At 57.4% G+C, this 19,679-nt stretch overlaps 1 protein-coding gene across 3 annotated transcripts; it reads left to right on the forward strand.

Annotated features, from left to right (window-relative positions):
• Nucleotides 1-537: 537 nt before the first annotated feature.
• On the forward strand, nt 538-19,678 carry ZNF335 (zinc finger protein 335). Of its 3 annotated transcripts, none has more exons than XM_060030710.1 (28): nt 539-758; nt 1,429-1,679; nt 3,018-3,258; nt 4,190-4,267; nt 4,516-4,821; nt 4,909-5,040; nt 5,916-6,062; nt 7,352-7,604; nt 7,697-7,874; nt 8,532-8,644; nt 9,576-9,594; nt 9,726-9,842; nt 9,914-9,990; nt 10,073-10,233; nt 10,956-11,188; nt 12,106-12,199; nt 12,317-12,411; nt 14,864-15,123; nt 16,058-16,169; nt 16,260-16,634; nt 17,396-17,538; nt 17,619-17,779; nt 17,918-18,021; nt 18,115-18,192; nt 18,410-18,493; nt 18,582-18,647; nt 18,731-18,812; nt 18,905-19,678. In XM_060030710.1, exons 2-28 carry the CDS (start codon nt 1,479-1,481, stop codon nt 19,030-19,032), a joined length of 4,038 nt encoding a protein of 1,345 aa, XP_059886693.1. In that variant the 5' UTR covers nt 539-758; nt 1,429-1,478; the 3' UTR covers nt 19,033-19,678. The 3 variants fall into 3 exon arrangements, with proteins under 3 accessions (XP_059886692.1, XP_059886693.1, XP_059886694.1); XM_060030711.1 differs by having other exon boundaries at nt 4,912-5,040; XM_060030709.1 differs by having other exon boundaries at nt 538-758; nt 16,058-16,634.
• The last annotated feature ends 1 nt before the right edge of the window (nt 19,679 follows it).

Below are 19,679 nucleotides of genomic sequence, written 5' to 3' on the forward strand. Positions count from 1 at the left end.
GCCTTGACTTCCCAGCTCTATTATGTAACAAATACGTGTACAGAGCTCAGTAAGGGCCCTGTACTGACGCTTCTCCATTCCCCCAACTCCAGCCATCGGGGCTTGCATTCCAAGTCCTTTTACTTGATGTGACGTTGGACCAGCCACTTCCCATCTCGGGGGCTCAGTTTCCCCATCGGTAAAACAAGGACTATATGCTCCCCTCTTCCCAGGACACGTCAAACCTAATCGGGAAGGATTTGATTGGGTTCGATGAGAGCGTAAAATAATCGCTTGAAAGCCAGGCGAAAAGACCGATAACGTTTACTCCTCTCCCACCAAGCCAAAACATCCCAGTTTCACGCTTTTCTGAGCTGTTCCGGGAAGGGCGTGGTCAGGCCACTGGGAGCCACGCCCCCGGACGTGGGGCCAGCCTTAGCCGCGCCCAGCCCTGCGGCCCAGGGAAGGGACCCAGCAGTGACGTCACGTAGCCACTCCTATGTATTCCTCCGCCGGAGAGAAAGTAGCTCTCAACCCACAGAGGACTCCGTCACCCATACTAGGAGACATGTAAAATCCTATATTCTCTGAGAACTCTATTATGGTTTTGAGACCTCGGGGCCACCTTCCGGCACACTGGAAGCCTGTCTTTCTCCGGGCCGGCGTAGGAAGTAGTCCCGGCCTACGGAAGGCCGATGGGTCCCTCCGCAGCGGGGGAAAGAGGATGGCGACTTCGTCGATGCCGGAGTCGGAGAGAAGCGCGGCTACGAAAGCGTCAGGTGAGCGTCGGGTGGAGTCAGGTCGCCCCACTGCACCCTGCCGTGAAGTGGGGCCACACTGCGGGGATACCCGGTGGAGAGGTCCCGGGCCGGCGGGGCTGTCCGAACAGGGCCCCGGGGTCCCAGGCCCTTTAGTCGCTCTCGCACTTGCCTGAGCGGAAACCCGGAGCCGCCACAAGATGGCGTCGGGCCTGGAGCGCAGGCAGCGCCGGGGACAGCCCCGAGTCTCCAGGCCCCGGGACCGTCGCTGTCAGCCCCCTCCGCACGGGAACCAGGGGAGGGGGGAGCGAGCCGCTGACCCAGGGGGCTTGCGGGCTGTACCACCGACTCTGCACCCGGGGGGACTCGGGGGACCGAAGGGCTGAGCCACTGAGCCCGGCCGCGGCCCGTAGAGTGAACCACTCTGCGGGAATCATGGAGGGGAGGAGCAAAGGGTCAAGATTACCCGCCACTGACCACCCTCCGGGGATGGGGGAAGGACCCGAGACTGGGAGGCAAGGCTTCCTGGTCCTGTTTTCTCGAAGCTCCCCTCGCAATACACTAGAAAGCCCCGCCCCGTCGGCTACTCAGTGTTTGCATCTGCGAAATGGGCATATGGGCGCAGCTGCGTGCGCCGCGGGGCCCCGAGATGAAGCCCACCTGTTCCAGCCCCCGTCACCTCTTCTCGCAGAGTAAAGGCCCCGGACCCTGGGCCCCCCTATCAGGCCGCCCCCCGAGCCGATGGAGGAGAACGAGGTGGAGAGCAGTAGCGACACGGCCCCTGGTCCTGGCCGGCCCGAGGAGCCCTCTGAGAGCGGCTTGGGTGTGGGCACCTCGGAAGCCGTGTCGGCCGACAGCAGCGACGCCGCGGCCGCTTCGGGGCCAGCCGAGGCCGACGACTCTGGCGTGGGGCAGAGTTCGGACCGCGGCACCAGCTCTCTGGTATGGACATTGCTTGCCGGCGTGGGTGGTGGCAGGGACCGCAGGCAGCAGTGCCTGGCGGCCAAGGGGAAGAAGCCAGCAAGGCTTGCTTATAGCTAATATTTGATTATGGTTTACTGTGAGCCGGGCACCATGCCAGGCCCTTTGCGTGGATTTTCTCATTTAAGTCTCATACCTTGTAAAGCACATACCACTGTTTTCCAAATCTCACAGAGGAGCAAACTGAGACACAGCGCCAGCATTCAAATCTAGGCTGTGGGCTGACCCACTGCACTACCCACTGTCCTCACTCTTTGGGATGCAGGTGACCTGGTTCAAGTCTTGGCTGTACCACTGATTCACTGGGACACCTCTTTGAACCTCGGTCGTCAATCTTTAAAACGGAGCAGAAATACCTACTCCTGAGGGTGCTCTGTTGTGAGCAACCACCAGACATTTTCTTGGAAACGCTTTGTAAAATAGTCTCCTGGCTCTGCCGCCTCCTGGCTCTGTGATCTTAGATAAGCCACCCAAACTTTTAGCTGTCAGTTTTCTCATCTATAGAATGGGAATAATAAATATACTTGCCTCAATAGGTTTTTCTCTTTTTTTTTTTTGAGAACTAAATGAATTAATATATGCAAAGCAATTAACACAGGGCTCAGCACATGGTAAGCAGCCAATAAGTATCAGCCATACCGTTGTCATTGTCTGCAAGATAGTGATCATTTTCAGGACATCACATTATAGAGGTGCACAACAGTAGCCCCCACTTTGGGGTCCAGGGGTTTTATTAATTCAGCAGAGGTGGGCTTAGCATGTGCCCAGCTTGTGCTGGACCCAGGGGATACAGCAGGAGACGAGAGATGCGGTCCTGGCCCTTATGGAGTCTGACCTGGGAGACCTAACATTGCAGAGTGAACCATAATGTGATGGCGGGACACAGGCGACCATAGCACTGAGGATGGAGAGGTCCTAACTTGGCTTTGTGGGTCAGGGTCATCTTCCCAGGAAAGGTACCAGGTGAATGGCAGTGAGAAGGCTGAGTAGGAGTTAGCCACGGTGTGATGCTAGGAAGCATTTCAGGCAGAGGGAGCAGCTTATTTGAAAGCCTGACGAGAATAGCCTCACCTGGCTGTTGTGTGAGGTGTGGGAAACATGGGGCCTTGTACCTGCCCAGAGCCAGGGACCCTGGCGCTTGTTCTTGGGGGAGCTCTGTGACTAGAGGGTTTCTCTCACTGGTCCTCAATGGGGGTGAGGTTGTGGGTGGCTCCACCTACCACGTCCTTGGGCCAGGGTGGGGGCAGCCTGCCCTGCCCCATCCCTGGCTCCTAAACTCCCCTGTTTCCCGTCCCCCAGGAGGAGGTATCCGAGAGCAGCTCCAGCACAGAACCCCTGCCCCATGGCTACCTCCCTGATTCATCTTCTGTTTCCCATGGGCCAGTGGCAGGGGTGACAGGCGGCCCCCCAGCCCTGGTGCACTCCAGCGCACTCCCAGACCCCAACATGCTGGTGTCCGACTGCACGGCTTCTTCCTCAGACCTCGGCTCAGCCATTGACAAGATCATCGAGTCCACCATCGGGCCCGACCTCATCCAGAGTGAGTCAGGCCACAGGAGGCAAGAGTTGCCCCATAAGGGTTTCCCTGCAGAAGCAGCTGTGCAGACTCAGGCAGATAACCTTACCACTCTGAGTTTGTAACATGGAAACAGTAACCCCGTCTCATAGTGGTAAACGATGTGGGGATTTTTTTTTTTTTTTTTTTTCGGTACGCAGGCCTCTCACTGCTGTGGCCTCTCCCGTTGTGGAGCACAGGCTCCGGACGTGCAGGCTCGGCGGCCGTGGCTCACGGGCCCAGCCGCTCCGCGGCATGTGGGATCCTCCCAGACCGGGGCACAAACCCGTGTCCCCTGCATCGGCAGGCGGACTCCCAACCACTGCACCACCAGGGAAGCCCCAATGTGGGGATTTAATGAGATAGTACAGTATAGTTCCTGGCATATGATAAGCACTCAATAAATATAGAAACAGTGACACCTAACTTTGTACTGGAGTCTCTTCTAAATACTTTACCTGCAGTAGTTCATCAATCCTCTTGGTAACCCCAAAAGGTAGATGCTGTTATTCTCACAGTCTGGATGAGAAAGCCAAGGCACAGAGGACGTAAACTAATGTACCCGCTGTCATCAGCAAGTGTTGGGGCGTGAGCTCAGACAGTGACTCCAGAGCGGGTGCTCGTGATTTACCAAACTACTTTCTATTAATAATGATCCGTGTAAGGGTTGTAGCACCTGGAAAAGCCCTGGGATGGCCTGAAAAGCCAGTCCTCCTTTAATGGTTAAAGGTGGGCAGCTGTGGACTGGCTGCTGGGCCAGCGTGTCACACACAGCAGACCTCTCAACAGCCCTGCCCTGGACGGGAAGTGGGCAATGGGGCAGCGGACTCACAGTCTCACGGGTGAGTCAGAATGAGTGTGGGCAGTGACAGTTGTCATTATCAGCTGTGCATCCCCTCCTCACACCTCTGCCCAGGCTGCATCACCGTGACCAGTGCTGAGGGCGGTGGGTCCGAGACCACACGGTACCTGATCCTGCAGGGACCAGATGATGGTAAGACTCCAGGCGCCAGACCCAGGGAACCCTGCTGTGGGCGGGGGAGTAGGACAGGGAGGCTCTGCCGTACACTCACTGTGTGATCTTGGCAGCTTCTCCACTGCCTTGGGCCTCTCAGTTCCTCCACTGTTACTCTGCTGAGGAGTGGGGTTCTTGGATCCCTGGGCCTGCCTGGGAGGGGCAGCTGTAGCTCGTGGCCAGCCTCCCCCTCCACTTCCTCCCCTCTCATTCCCTCACCTTCCCAGGGGCCCCCATGGCATCACCGATGTCCAGTTCCACCCTGGCCCACAGCCTGGCAGCCATCGAAGCTCTAGCCGATGGCCCCACGTCCACATCCACGTGCCTGGAGCCCCCTGAGGAGGTACAGGGTGGACCCAGCTCCCCAGCGCAGCCATGCCTGGGTTCTGGCGCCGAGGAGCCAGACCTGCAGAGCCTGGAGGCCATGATGGAGGTGGTGGTGGTGCAGCAGTTCAAGTGCAAGATGTGCCAGTACCGGAGCAGCGCCAAGGCCACACTGTTGCGCCACATGCGGGAGCGGCACTTCTGCCCAGGTGCGTTGACGGTGGCCTGCCTGGCCGCCTCCACAGGTGGGGCTGGGGTGCCAAGAGTCAGATGCAGCAAGCTTGTTGTACCGCTAGCAGCCACCGCCACCGGAAAAAAGGGACGTCTGCGGAAGTGGGGTGCCTCTGCCAGGACCCAGGAGGAAGAGGGCCCAGAGGAGGAGGACGATGATGACATCATAGATGCCGGCGCCATCGATGACCTGGAAGGTAGGCTACCGTGGCTTTCGGTCCTGTCACCCACACCCACATCTGCAAATACGGAGCTCCCCCTGGCCTGTAGGGAGGGCCAGGGACGAGGAACTGGCGCACACGCAGCCACGAGTGCCTCCAGCATAAGATAGAGGAGTTGGAGCTCTGGGACCAGGAGCTCTATGTGCAGCTGTACGGGCCACGTGCTGAAAAATAGTACTGTATCCAAGAGGGTCACGTTCACATTTGTCTAGCAGAAACAGAATGGAAGCCACGTGTGTTTTTTGTTGTCATGTTAAAAGTAAAATGAAAAAGATGAAGTTAAGTTCAGTCATATATTTTATAGACCCATTATGTCTAAAGTATTATTTCAATATGCAATGATTATAAAGAGTTATTAGTAAGCTTTACGTTCTTTTTCTCATACTAATTTTCAGAAATCTGTTGTGTTTTATACTTATGTCTCCAGTTAGTCGAGGCATATTTCAAGTGCTCAGTAGCCACATATGGCTAGTGAGGGAGCTACTGGCTCCCTCAATGGATAGCATAGTCCTGCTTTGTAGACTGGAGTGACTAGACAGCTGTTTTCTAACAATGGCCGTAAAGCGTATTGAGGAAGGAGTGCTTTTTTCTGATTCACATAAAGATGCCATCTGAGCTAGTGGTAGGTGTTAGGAAAGGTACAGAGAAAGGACTGCAGGGGCCAGAGAGTGGCGCTCACAGTTAGCCAGGGGGACATCAGGAGGGCTTCCCGGAGGAGGCACTACTGGTGGGTTTGAAGGGAGGAACAGGCAGGGAGGGATAGGGAAGTGGGCCTCTTTCCAGGGAAGCTGGCAAGGGGTCAGGACTGAAAGGTCAAGGCTGATGCCCCCCTTCTTTTGCTGTCCCCACAGAGGACAGCGACTATAACCCTGCTGAGGATGAGCCCCGGGGCCGGCAGCTACGGCCCCAGCGCCCCACTCCCAGTACACCGAGACCCCGCAGGAGACCTGGCCGGCCCCGGAAGCTGCCTCGCCTGGAGACCTCGGATCTCCTGGATGGTGAGACTTACTTGTGGGTGGGGCTGTGCGGTGGGGCCCAGGGGTGGCCTCGTTCCCCGCTTGCTTCCATGGAGCCCTTGCAGACATGCTTGCAGAGTAGCATGTCTCAATCCCACCGGGGTGACCTGCAGGCCTCCTCGTAAAGGGGAAAGCTCTCCCATACCAAGCTTGAGAGTTAGCTTTCTGAAACGGCTTTTCCGTGGTAAGCTGTCGCAGCACAGAAGTTTGAGTATTTGTAACTGAACTAATAAGTTTTAAGAATTATTACTAAAATGAGAATAAGTCTGAGGTCTGAGACTATGTTGGAGGAGCACGGACTTGGAGCATTACAAGCCGGGGACAGGAAAGACCCGCCGTGGGCATGAATGCCGGCTCTGCCACCTACCAGCTGTGACCTGGAGCATGTTACTTTGCCTCTTGAATCTCCCATTCCCTTATTAGGAATGGAGGTGATAGCACCCGCCTCTTAGGATTGTTTTTTGAGGCTTAAATAGACAGGGAAAAAATACATGGTAGCTGTTTTTGTACATGCAGTTGTGGGTGTTGTATTTTTTTAGTCTTATTTTTCAAATAACTTTTTACTGAGGTATATGTGTTGAAAAGCACATGTATGCTAAGTGAATCAGCTTAGTGAATTCACAGCTCAGTGAATTTTCACAAGGTGAACACACCTGAATAACCTGGCACCCCATTAAGAAACAAAATGGCATATAATTTTGAATTTTTAAAACATTACATTGAAATGCTGTTAGTGTTTTTGAATAGGTAACGCATTCAGATGTTCAGACGTCAGAGGCTTTGCGAGTGTGTGCGGTGATGTCTCTTCCCTTCCTCCCGTCTGCCCTCCAACTACACAGCCTCCATTGGGAAAACCAGTGTTTAAGTGTTGCTGTTGCTCCCCAGACTTTAGAACGTTCCCATGAGGTCACTAGAGCAACAATTATATCCATTTGATAGACGGGGAAAATGAGACTCAGAGAGGGGAGTGGCTTTGCCTGAGAACACACAGCAAGTCGATGACAGCTTAGCCTACCCGCAGGTCTCCTGGCCGCAAGGTCCCAGCTCTCCCAGTGCTGCTCCAGACTGTCCCATTTAAGTCGTGCTGTGCTAACAGCCCGTCAGCTGCAGGAGGAACCGTATGTCCACGCTGCCCTCTAACCACGGGCTGCCTGCGTCTGTCCCGTGACCTGACGGGCCTATCAGTGGTCTGTGACGGTGTGTGTGGGGGAGGATATTTTGGCTGGCCTCTGGCACAGCTGTCCACATCTGTCCTGGTGTGTCCATGGCAGGTGTGGAAGGAGAGCCTCTGGTCAGCTCCCAGACTGGACAGAGCCCTCTGGAGCCACAAGACCCCGAGGCACCCAGCTCCTCAGGCCCGGGACGCCTGGTGGCCCTGGGCAAGGCCAACCGGCCCCCTGTGGAACCCGGCATGAGCCAGTCAGATGTGGAGAACGCAGCACCGTCCTGCCAGGACGAGCCCGACGCCCCGCCCCGCCGCCGTGGGCGACCCTCCAGGCGCTTCCTCGGCAAGAAATACCGCAAGTACGGTGGCAAGCGGAGATGAGGGCTGGGGGCAGGGGGAAGTGGCCAGGCCCCTGGCCCAGCCAGACCTCTCCCCAACACCCTCCTGGCAGGTACTATTACAAGTCGCCCAAACCCCTCCTGCGGCCCTTCTTGTGCCGCATCTGCGGTTCCCGCTTCCTGTCCCACGAGGACCTGCGCTTCCACGTCAACTCCCACGAGGCTGGCAACCCCCAGCTCTTCAAGTGCCTGCAGTGCAGCTACCGCTCCCGCCGCTGGTCCTCGCTCAAGGTGTGGCCGAGGGAAGCGGAAGCGGAGGCGCGAGAGGGCAGGGGGAGAAGGGACGCTGGATGGGAGAAGGCCCCAGGGGGAGTGGAGATCACCGCACCCGCGGTCACCCTCCAGCCCCGTGTCGTTGCGCGTCTGGGCCGAGGGCACACTGTGGTAGGCCTCACACTGCATGGTGGCGTCACATCGTCTTAGACTTGCCTCACAACCACCACAGCGGGCAGATGGCAGTGCTACTGCTTTAATCGAATTCAGTGTGTTAGAAAGTCTCCCAGCTGGTGGCGGGAACGTGTCTCAAGAAAGGGGTTCCTTTTTATCATCTCACGTAGCCCAACAAGGTCATAGGTGTTGAGAGCCCCATTTTACTGACGCAGGAAACTGCAGCTTGGCTTGGCCAAAGTGAGGCAGAGCTGCCCACGGGTGGAGGTCGGGGGTAGCTTGAGCACAGATGGCCAGAGCCCCTGTGCTTTGTGCGCACAGTGCTTCCTCCCTCAGACCCGGACCTAGAAGTTGTTCTCTGGACCCCTGCGGTAGGGGTGGGGAGCGGGGGTTGTTCCAGGGTGCAGTGGGGAGGGGGCGCCTCTACGGCTGTAGGCACAGGGCGGGTGGGCAGGAAGGGAGGCTACACCCCAGCCCGCTGTCCTTCTGCCTCTCTCCCAGGAGCACATGTTCAACCACGTGGGCAGTAAGCCCTACAAGTGTGACGAATGCAGCTACACCAGTGTCTACCGGAAGGACGTCATCCGGCACGCGGCCGTGCATAGCCGGGACCGGTCAGTGGGGGTGGGGAAGTGGAGGCCCAGGGTAACCATGGATTCCCCCTTACTGAGCCCCTGCTCGGGGCCAGCCCCCTTTGCAGCACAGTACAGATGGGGGAAAGGCAGGGCGATTCATCCCAGATCACTTGGCTCAGAACAGGGCAGTGTCAGGGTCTAGAGGTCCCTTATTTGGTCTCTTTCCTGCTTCGAGCTTTGTAAATTGGGGACAGTCACTATTGAGGTGATTAAAGGAAATCGTGTACCTAAAGGGTCTCAGAAAATGATCTGAAGGTCTTCCAGGCTCCACGTCCATACTCCATCTCTCACGGCACTGATAGGGCAGACGTAGGACAAGTGGGTGGAAAAACAAAGATCCTCAAGGGCCTAGTGACTGTTCACTGAAGTATCACAGTGCGGCTTGCAGGCTCTTAGTTCCCCGCCCAGAAGTTGAGCCCCGGGCCCCGGCAGTGGAAGCGCTGAGTGCTAACCACTGGACAGCCAGGGAATTCCCGCTTTTAGGTGTTTCTTTAAAAAAAAATAAAAAGGGAGGGGGAGTTCTATGTCCACAGAAGATTAGGGACACCAGGTTGAAAACCTGGTTCAACAGCTCTTTTCCCTGCAGAGCTTCTCAGAGCCTTTAAAATGCAAATGCATTTTGTGACAGAGAGAGAGAGAGAGAGAGAGAGAGAGAGAGAGAGAGGGAGAGGGGGAGAGGGGGAGAGGGGGAGAATGCACTGTGCCTAAAGTTAGTTGACTGCAAAACTTTATTTACAGCACACCTCTTGGCATTTTCCCCAGCGAACTCCCATTGGGGGAATACTGTTCTAAGAGAAAGGGGCTTGGGTTGGGGCTGAGGACAGGGCCGAGGATGGGTCTGGTCAGCGGGGGAGGGTCTGGGGTGGGCTTGGGGACAAGATGGTCTGACTGCTGTGCCTTTCTCCCCCAGGAAGAAGAGGCCAGACCCGGTGAGTCTGGGGCCCCAGGCCGGGAAGGGAGCCTGCTTGAGGGCGGCTGGGGGGTTGGTGGGGGAGGAGGCATGGTCTCACCCTCTCTCCTCCCCTTTTCTCTCCACCCGGCCCCTTCTGTCCCTTCCCAGACCCCGAAGCTGAGCTCCTTCCCCTGCCCTGTGTGTGGCCGTGTCTACCCCATGCAGAAGAGACTCACGCAGCACATGAAGACTCACAGCACCGAGAAGCCCCACATGTGTGACAAGGTGGGTGGGGCTGGGGGCAGGGGGCCCGCCTGGGGGCTCCCTGGTCTGACCCGCCTCGCCACCCCCCGCAGTGTGGCAAGTCCTTTAAGAAGCGCTACACGTTCAAGATGCACCTGCTCACGCATATCCAGGCCGTCGCCAACCGCAGGTACATCCCCGAGGAGGCCCCTGGGGCTGCGGTTCCCCACCGCGCCCTGTCGCTGAGCTCTCCCCTCTCCGACCACCTCCAGGTTCAAGTGCGAGTTCTGCGAGTTCGTTTGTGAGGACAAGAAGGCGCTGCTGAACCACCAGCTTTCCCATGTCAGCGACAAGCCCTTCAAGTGCAGCTTTTGCCCCTACCGCACCTTCCGAGAGGACTTCCTGCTGTCCCACGTGGCCGTCAAGCACACAGGTCAGGCCAGCCACCCCCCAAAACACCGTAGCCCCCTGTCGGAGGCTCAGCTCTGTCCTCTTCATCCCCCTCGGCAGCCCCAGCCCTTCTACTGCAGGGAGTCCCCCCTGGGACTATCACTCTAACCTCAGCTGAGTTTCCAACGCAGCCAGCTCTTCTCTGTGTGGCCCAGGGCCAGTTGCTGGCGCTCTCTGAACCTTTCCTAATTGTGAAAGGAGAGAATCAGAAGTACCAACCATGGGGTTGTTATAAACGTGAGTTCCATTTGTTCCCTGAGCCCTGTCTGTTCTGGGCACTGGGGCTTGAGAGGTCTTACATAGGCCCTGCCCTCGACAGAGGAAACCACTAAAGCAGCATCACATCTTGGCCCACAGAAGATGGACAGCAAAACTTAGTTCTTTCTCCTCCTCGGTGCCTAGCCCTCTGGCAGACACACTAGGGAAGAAGAGAGAAAGAGAGCTGGGGGGACACTTCGGGAGATGAGTCATAAGAGAAGTATGTGGTCACCTGACCTTGAAAATAGGCACTCGGAGGAAGGCTGTGAGCGCAGAGGGAGACCTGGCTCGTTTCTGTCCTGGCACACCAAATGGCACAGAGCATGGGTTTCCCTGAGCTTGGGAACACATCGCAGGGAGTGAATCAGTTGGAGACGTTCTTGGGGTCACAGAAGGCTTCCTAGAGGGGGTGGGCAAGCCCAAGCATCCCTACACATGTGCCTGCAGGGGCCAAGCCCTTTGCCTGTGAGTACTGCCACTTCAGCACGCGACACAAGAAGAACCTCCGCTTGCACGTACGGTGCCGACATGCAAGCAGCTTTGAGGAGTGGGGGCGGCGCCACCCCGAGGAGCCCCCTTCCCGCCGTCGCCCCTTCTTCTCTCTGCAACAGATTGAGGAGCTGAAGCAGCAGCATAGCGCAGCCCCTGGACCTCCGCCCAGCTCCCCAGGACCTCCTGAGGTAATGAGCTCAAACAGCAGACAAGGGGGTTAGGAGCGTTGGCTGCAATGCTGCTGTGATGCTGCCTCTCCCAGCCCTAGCATCCTCACTGGCACACTGAGTACAGCGAAATGACCCCTGCCTCTCTGGATTGTGGTGAAGAGCAGCTGAGGTCACAGATATGTCACCCTAATCTCAGAGTAGGGGTGGCTTTCCAGTGCTAGTAATAGAGCGTGGAAATATCAGTATCTTGACTATGGTGATAGTTTATTATTGTCTTCATGTAAAAGAAGTCCAGAGGTCAGCAACCCAGGGCTGATGTGGCAGCTCCTTGATCAGTCATCAGGAACCAAGCTTTCTCGATACTTTTTCCCAGCCGTCCTAGGCATGTGACTCCCGTTTTTGTGATTGACTTATGGTCCCATATAGCTGCGGGAGCTCCAGCCTTCCTAGCCACATCCCAGGCAAGAATCAGGAGGAAGGGATAGGGGAAGAGCAAAAATGATGCCCGCCATCTATCCGTCTTACCTTCCTCGTGAACTTTTACCAGAAGCTCCTGCTTAACTACAGGGCCACACTTCACCCAGCCGCAAGGGAGGCTGAGAAATATAGTCTTGTAGCTGAGTATGTTGCCTGCCCCCTCCCCTCCCCTCCCCAAAAGATGGACCACCACGATGTGCTGGTAGAACACAGAGGCTCTGGAGTCAGATAGTCATGTGTTCAAGTCCCAGTTCTGCTACTTACTGGCTGTGGGATCCTTAACCTTAGTCAGTTCATCTGTTGCGTGGAGCTGGTAAATATCTTGAAAATATCTTGAAGAGGGTGAAGATGAAACAAGCCAATAGCTGTAAAGTGTCTGGCACATAGGAGGTGCTTGGTGAATGCACTTGAATCTGAGCCTGCCCCCTGTCACACTTGGCCATATTCCCACCCCGCAGATCCCCCCAGAGGCAGCACCTCTCCAGTCACCCGAGACACCCCCGCTGCTGTGTTCTGACACCCTGGGTGGTGCTACCATCATCTACCAGCAAGGTGAGTTCTGGTGGGAGCAGGGGCAGGGCTTGTGCCGGTGGGGGCCGGAAGCTGGGGAAGAGGGCGTTGGGTGCCAGTTTTCCAGCCATTTCTAAGGCTCAGGTCCCACCCACCCAGGAGCTGAGGAGTCGACGGCCATGGCCACACAGACAGCCTTGGACCTGTTGCTGAACATGAGTGCTCGGCGGGAGCTGGGCAGCGCGGCCCTGCAGGTGAGCTCCTCCCCGGCCCGGCTTTACCCGTGGTGCCAGGTCTGCGCTGGACGCTGGGAGCGGAGGCTAGTGATGGAGCAGACGTGCCCTGCCCTCAGGGAGCTCCCAGTCAGTGGGAGACAGATCCACTGAAACCCAGTGGGCAGACGCAGAGGAGGGGGACCGCTGTGCCAGGGAGGCCCCGGGAGGGCAGAGGCTCTCCCACTCCGCTGTCCGGAGTCACCAGCGGTCTCCGCCATGCTGAGCAGTAAGCACTGCCCGTGCCCATGAGGCTGAACTAGCTTCCCATCTAGCCTAGCACCCTCATTCCACGCCACCTCCCACAGCCCAGAGGCTCCCAAGGCTTTCCTGAGCTCCGACCTCTCACATGCTCCGTGCACCTTAAGCCTAGCACATCTTCGCCCAGGTTCATCATCTTTACTTCTCCCTCCCCTCCCCCCGTGCCTCTCCAGATTCTCTAAGGCGGAGAGAGGTTTGTTAGCACCTCCCATCTCCCAGCCTCTTGAAAAGATGGAGACTGTGTTTGAGATGATGAATTCCAGCAGCTTGGAACAGTGACGTGCTGCTGGGGGACAGCGCTCTGTGGAGGGGAGCCTGCTGTTGGACCTGGAATCTTCAGAGGGTTTAGTTTGTGGCATCTGGGGGTGTGTAGAAATTCTACATTTTTAGATAGTTCAACGTATCAGGCTTTTATAGTTTTTGCCTGTGGTATCATCCTTAGGCCTCTTCACCTCAAGATTATATAAACATTCGTTTGTATTTTCTTCTTAGGGTTTCATTTTTTACACTTAAATTTTTACTCCACCTGGAATTCACTTTTGGTGTGTGCAGAAAGGTAGGGGACTAAGTTTACTTTTTTCCCAGAAGTTGTCCAGTGCAATAAATCGAATCCTCCCGTTTTCCCCAGTGGCTCAAAGCATCCCCTTTATCGTGCACTGGATTCCCCCAGGTACAGGAGTCTGTTTCTAGACAAGTTCTGTTCTATTGCTCTGTTTGCCGTTCTCATGCCAGTATCATCCATTTTGGTTGGTTTGTTTTTCTGATTACAAAAGCATACGCTTGTGAAACCCAAAATGAGCGTTAAGAATTGTTCTCTTCAGAAGGTGAAAGTCCTTAAGGTTCCTCCCCTCCCCTCCGACTCCACTGTTAACAGGTTAATAAGCGTTTCTGCAGTTTTGTCCATGTGCTCACTAACACAGAGACCTCCTGATCCTTAAAAAATGAGATCACGCCATCCGCGCTCACAGGCAGCCTAGCTTTTCTTCCCTCTGCAGTGTGTGAGGCACAGCCTGGCCACACACACACGTCCACTCCTTCCTGACGTCTCCACGTCATTCCGTCCTAGGGATGTTCTGAAGCTTATTTCGTCAGGCCTTTACACGTGGGTGGCTTCCTTGTCATTAACTCAAGGCAGTGCTTCAGTGCACATACATTTTCGGGTGCTCATAAACATGTTTTTTAGTTGGGGGAAAAAAAAGTCTCCTAGAAGTAAATAGAATCAGTGGGTCCCAAGGCGTGACACCTCATAAAAGCTATGTCAGTTACATGACCACCACTAGCGTGTGCTTCCTCACAGCCTCGCCAGCGCTGGGCATCAGTTTTTATAAATCTCTTCCATGTGATGGAAGTATATGTCAGGGTCTTAGTTTATAATTTTGTGATCACAAAAGGGATCGAGTTTCTTTCTTTATGTTCATAGACCATTTTATTTCTTCTCTGATGTATGTTTGTGCCCTGTATCTATTTTTCCATTAAATTATTAATCTCTTTTGTGTAACTTTGCAAGGGTTCTTTGTATGTGTGGGAACTCCACTTTTTATCTCTTATGTGAATTATTAAATACCATCTCCCCCCACGCCCCCAGCTTCTTTGTTTTCTGATCTCATTTTATGGTTTGTTTTTCTGTAGGTTTTAACATATTCTGTCATGATTAGGAAACTTCCCACCCCAAGGATTATAGGAATATCCATATTTTCTTTTAATATGTCTCAAGTTTTATTTGTTACATTTCAATCTTGAAAACATTTGAAGCAGGCTTTGGAGTAGAATGTGAGGTAGACTCTGACTATTGCATTTTTTTCTTAAACGGTCTGCCACTTGTTCCTCTACTTCAGGATTTCTTATCCTTGGCGCTTTGGGCCAGATAACTCCTTGCTGAGGGGCTGTCCTGCTCGTCTGGCATGTTTGGCAGCATCTCTGGCTTCTGCCCCCTAGGTGCCAACCAATTGTGGCAACCAAAAATGTCTCCGGACGTTGCCCAGTGCCCTTGGGGGGTGGTAACGCTCTAGCCTGTTCTCGTTAAGTCTCTTTCCAGTTGCCAGGAACACACAGTTGGGCTCGTGTGAATACGTGGTGGTGGCACTGGGTCCCGCCAGACCGTGGGTGAGCTTTGAGGCCCTGAGATAGAAAAGGGCCTTGAACGCCAGCTCCTTTGCCACTTGTGCCGTTGCAGGTGGCTGTGGTGAAGTCAGAGGACGTGGAAGCAGGGTTCGCATCCTCTGGTGGGCAGCCCTCCCCAGCAGGTGCCACTCCCCAAGTGGTAGCCCTCCACATGGCAGAGCCAGGGGGCAGCGTGGCCGCCGAGAGCCAGCTAGGCACCCCGGACCTACAGCAGATCACCCTGGCGCCTGGGCCATTTGGCGGGGCTGGCTACAGCGTCATCACGGCACCCACCATGGAGGAGGGCACATCGGCTCCTGGCACACCTTACAGGTGAGATCTGCTGCCTGCGAGACCTCCCCCGAGCCGTTTATAGGTGTGCTGGGGGGAGTCAGATGAGGACCCCGCCCACCCAAGCCTAGTTGGCAGGAGGTAAAACTCCTAATACACGTAAAACAATTGGGCTGTAGGGGTGTCGTGTCCCTTCAGGAGGTCAAGAGCCACTGAAGATGTGCCGGGCACGTGACATTCGTGACCTCCCTAAAGCATTCCCACGAGATGCATGTTTCCCTCTCTTTACAAATGAGGAGGGAGGTGAAGTAACCCACCTAAGGGCAGACAGGCTGTAGATCTGACCCTGGTCTCTGTGGTTCCAAAGCCCACGTCCTCCTTGTATGGGACGGTCCCTGAGGTCGTTTTAGGAACGAGCTCAGGCTCCTTAGCGACATTGGAGGCCCTGCAGCTGCACTTGGCTTTCTCTACACTGAGCACGTTTGGGGCAGAAACGTTTATGTTTCGCATGTTCGCTGAACCCCTGGGCAGTCTGAGGAAGCCCTGAATTCAAGTACCAGATTGTTCAGCTGGGATGGGAGTCAGAATCCCTGGGCCGGCACCTGGGCAGCCCAGTCTCTCAGCATCTGCCCTTTACCCTTGGCCCGTGGGTCCTTGCAGCCCTGCCTCCCCACTCGCCCTCTCCTCCTGCCCCACCTGGTCAGACTTGGGCTTGACCCCTGGAGCCCTTCACCTCGCCACCCCCCAGCATGCCCATCGAGGGGGCAGGGATGACCGCTTCTGAGAAGGACGATCTCTGGACACTTGGTCGCCATTTACGCAGAGGCAGCGGAGGTTCGGCTGGTAAAGGGAGGAGCCAGGGGTCAACCTGCGGTGGCAGTCACTCCTCAGTTGATGCCTTTCTTGGGGAAGGGGACTCCTGTGGCCCTCCATCCTCTCCTGGAACGCTGCCTTACCCCCGCTCCTCTGCCCACAGCGAGGAGCCCCCCGGGGAGGCAGCCCAGGCCGCGGTTGTGAGCGACACCTTGAAAGAAGCTGGTACCCACTTCATCATGGCCGCCGACGGGACCCAGCTGCACCACATCGAGGTGAGGCTGGGGGTAGCCACCTCTACTCTTCCCATTTCTTCCTGCCTCCCTCCGTCCCTCCAAGCCTCACGCTCCCCTGCCTGTCCACAGCTGACTGCACATGGCCCCATCTCCTTCCCAAGTCCAGACGCCCTGGCCTCTGGAGCCAAGTGGCCCTTGCTGCAGTGTGGGGGGCTGCCCAGAGACGGCCCTGAGCCCCCGTCTCCAGCCAGGACCCGCCGAGTGGGGGACCCCCAGGGCTCTGCCTCCCCACCTCCTGCTGCCAGCAAAGCCCTGGGCCTGGTAGTGCCCCCCTCGCCACCATCTGCAGCCACTGCGTCGTCAAAGAAGTTTTCCTGCAAGATCTGCGCTGAGGCCTTCCCCGGCCGAGCTGAGATGGAAAGTCACAAACGGGCCCACGCTGGGCCTAGTGCCTTCAAGTGCCCCGACTGCCCCTTCAGCGCTCGCCAGTGGCCCGAGGTCCGGGTAGGTGCCCCCGTCCCCCTGCTGGCACCCGTCTGTGTAACAAGCCTGGACTGAGTACCCCCCCAGGCCAGGTCCTCCGCTCCCTGCTGGGGTCAGAGATGACTCAGCAAGGCCCCAGCTCTCAGGGGGCTCAGTCTGGCGGGGAGGCACGCCAGGTGGTGACTAACACCCGACAGCGTCCCCAGTGTGAACTAAGTGCGCACAGCAGAGCACAGATGGGGAACGAGTCACGTGGACTTGGGGTGCTGGGGGGATGTCCCAGAGGTGATGGCTGAGCTGGGCCTGCAGGAGCAGAGGAGCGGTGGCGTGAGGCAGCTGGGGAGAGTCGAGTCGTCCAGAACACTGAGGGCACAGTGTCCCAGGGAGGTGCGGGGGTCGGTTCCGGGGACTCCGTCTGTTCACCCGAAAATCATCGGTTCTCAGATCCGAGCGCGTGCTGAATCCTCACAGTGGCTCAGTGAGGGGAGCGGGGCCCAGAACCCAGAGTGTCAGAGCTGGGGGCGACCTTCAGAGGCCCCTCTTTGAGCCTGTACGTCTCACAGGGGTGAGCTGAGTGTCAGCAGACACAGGGCTTTCCGAGCGGCCTCACGACCGAGCTCGTGGCTCTCGAACACCCAGCAGTGCCAGACCTTGGCCTGGCTGGTACTTCTCACCCAGCTCCTCCCACATCCACCGCGCCTGAGGTCAGGGTCCCTGGCTCCCCTGTCCGTGCGGAGCCATCTGTCCTCACCCAGCCGGTGCCCCGACTGCCCCACCTGCAGGCCCACATGGCGCAGCACTCAAGCCTGCGGCCCCACCAGTGCAACCAGTGCAGCTTCGCTTCCAAGAACAAGAAGGATCTGCGGCGCCACATGCTGACCCACACCAACGAGAAGCCCTTCGAGTGCCACCTCTGCGGGCAGCGGTGAGGCCGGGCGCAGGCGGGCGGGGGCTGCCGGGCACGCGTCGTGGGGCCGCCCCTGAGCCGCCTTCCTTCGCCCTCAGCTTCAACCGGAACGGGCACCTCAAGTTCCACATCCAGCGGCTGCACAGTCCCGATGGGAGGAAGGCGGCAGCCCCGACCACGCGGGCCCCGGCCCAGACCAAGGCCCCCACCCAGACCATCATCCTGAACAGTGACGACGAGACGCTGGCCACGCTGCACAGTGAGTGGCGCCTGGGGCCCCGGGGTGGACAAAGGACTTGAGCCACTGCCCCAGAAGGCACCCTTGGGCCAGGGCGGGGCCAGGGCGTCTCAGGTTCCCCTGGAGCCCCTGAACGAGCGTCCACCCCTCTCTGCCCAGCTGCACTCCAGTCCAGTCACGGGGTCCTGGGCCCAGAGCGGCTACAGCAGGCACTGGGCCAGGAACACATCATTGTGGCCCAGGAACAGACAGTGACCGATCAGGTGAGAGCCTGGGCTGGGGGCCCTGCTGGCAGGTCATGGGCAGGGGTGAGGGCACACAGAAATCTGAAGCTAGAGCTGACCTGGCCCTGACAGGAGGAAGCCACCTACATCCAAGAGATCACTACAGCAGATGGCCAGATGGTCCAGCACCTGGTGACATCTGATAACCAGGTGAGCTGCTGCCGCCACCTCAGCCCTGAGTGCCCACCCTCCTCCCCCCAACCTCCAGGCCCCATTCCCAGGAAGGGGTTGGGGGAACGGTACTTTCCAAACTCCTCCTCCAGCTGCCATTGCTGACAGGGTGTCCCTGACCCCCCTGCTCTACCTTCCTCGCTGAGCTCCCAAGGAGCGGGGCCCCAGCACCTGCCTCTTCTCCCCCCTTCCTCAGGTACAGTACATCATCTCCCAGGACGGAGTCCAGCACCTGCTCCCCCAGGAATATGTCGTGGTCCCGGAGGGCCATCACATCCAGGTAGGCCAGGCCTGGGACGCAGGTGAGGAGTGAGAAGAGGGGTGTACATCCTCCTTGGAGAGTAACTGGATTGGCTCTCTCTCTGCAGGTACAGGAGGGCCAGATCACACACATCCAGTATGAACAAGGGGCGCCGTTCCTTCAGGAGTCCCAGGTAGGGCCCTTGGGGACCAGGTGGAGCCAGGGCCACAGGCAGGGGTCCTGGTAAGGCCGCGTCTCATTGCCGCTCTCCTCCAGATCCAGTATGTGCCGGTGTCCCCAGGCCAGCAGCTTGTCACACAGGCCCAGCTTGAGGCTGCAGCACACTCAGCTGTCACAGGTATGGGGCTGGACCCGGAGGGTCTTGGGGGCCTGGGGCCCAGGCCTAGTTCCTGGGCCTCAGGCTCACCATCCTTTCCCCTCCCCTGGCAGCGGTGGCTGATGCTGCCATGGCCCAAGCCCAAGGCCTGTTCGGCACGGAGGAGGCAGTGCCTGAACACATCCAACAGCTGCAACATCAGGGCATCGAGTACGACGTCATCACCCTGACCGATGACTGAGCCCCAGGGGCCCAACAAAGACCATGGATATTGGGGCCAGCCCTGCTTGGGGTGGGGGGACCCACTGGGACTCCCTCGCTGCTCCACCTAGGATCTCCAGATACTGAGCAGCCAGCATCCTATCACTCCTGGGGAGCCAGACCTGTGCTGCTGGGGTTAGGGGACAGCCGTGGGCCCCAGCCAGGACATGCTGCGGGCCCCAGCCTGCAGGCAGGCTTTGGGAGAGAGATTTATTTTTGTTTGGATGGACCCACTGGCCCCTCAGCCTCAATAAAGGGACCAGAGTCCAGCCTTGGCCAGCTCACTTTGTCCACGTGCTGCTGCAGCCAGAACGAGGCAAGGATTTAGGAAGGAAGAGGAGCCCACCACGGCCCGCAAGGGTGGGAACGAGGTGGAAGCTGCCCAGCCCCGCAGTGCATCATCTTGGCCTGCCTCTGTAAGTACAGTGGCCCACCAGGGCAGACCCTCGGGGCAAAGGCCCGATACTGGGAGAGACGGCTAAGCTGGTGAAAGCCCCACTGAGCACCTTCAGACCCTGCCTCCTCCCCGGCCTCGGGGGAGCACTGGCTCCTTGCCTAGAGGTCCTCAGAGCACAGCCAGGTGCCTGCAGAGGCCACATGCCCCGACCAGGTGCCTCTGACCTGCTC

This window comes from Delphinus delphis, chromosome 15 (assembly GCF_949987515.2).
Source record: "Delphinus delphis chromosome 15, mDelDel1.2, whole genome shotgun sequence".
Classification (NCBI taxonomy): domain Eukaryota; kingdom Metazoa; phylum Chordata; class Mammalia; order Artiodactyla; family Delphinidae; genus Delphinus; species Delphinus delphis.

Bases quoted from the DNA above. Each gene is read 5' to 3' on its own strand.
- ZNF335 (XM_060030709.1), top strand. From the start codon at position 1,479: ATGGAGGAGAACGAGGTGGAGAGCAGTAGCGACACGGCCCCTGGTCCT. The intron at 4,268-4,515 runs GTAAGACTCCAG...TCACCTTCCCAG, and splicing joins CCTGCAGGGACCAGATGATG to GGGCCCCCATGGCATCACCG. The intron at 4,822-4,908 runs GTGCGTTGACGG...TTGTACCGCTAG, and splicing joins GGAGCGGCACTTCTGCCCAG to CAGCCACCGCCACCGGAAAA.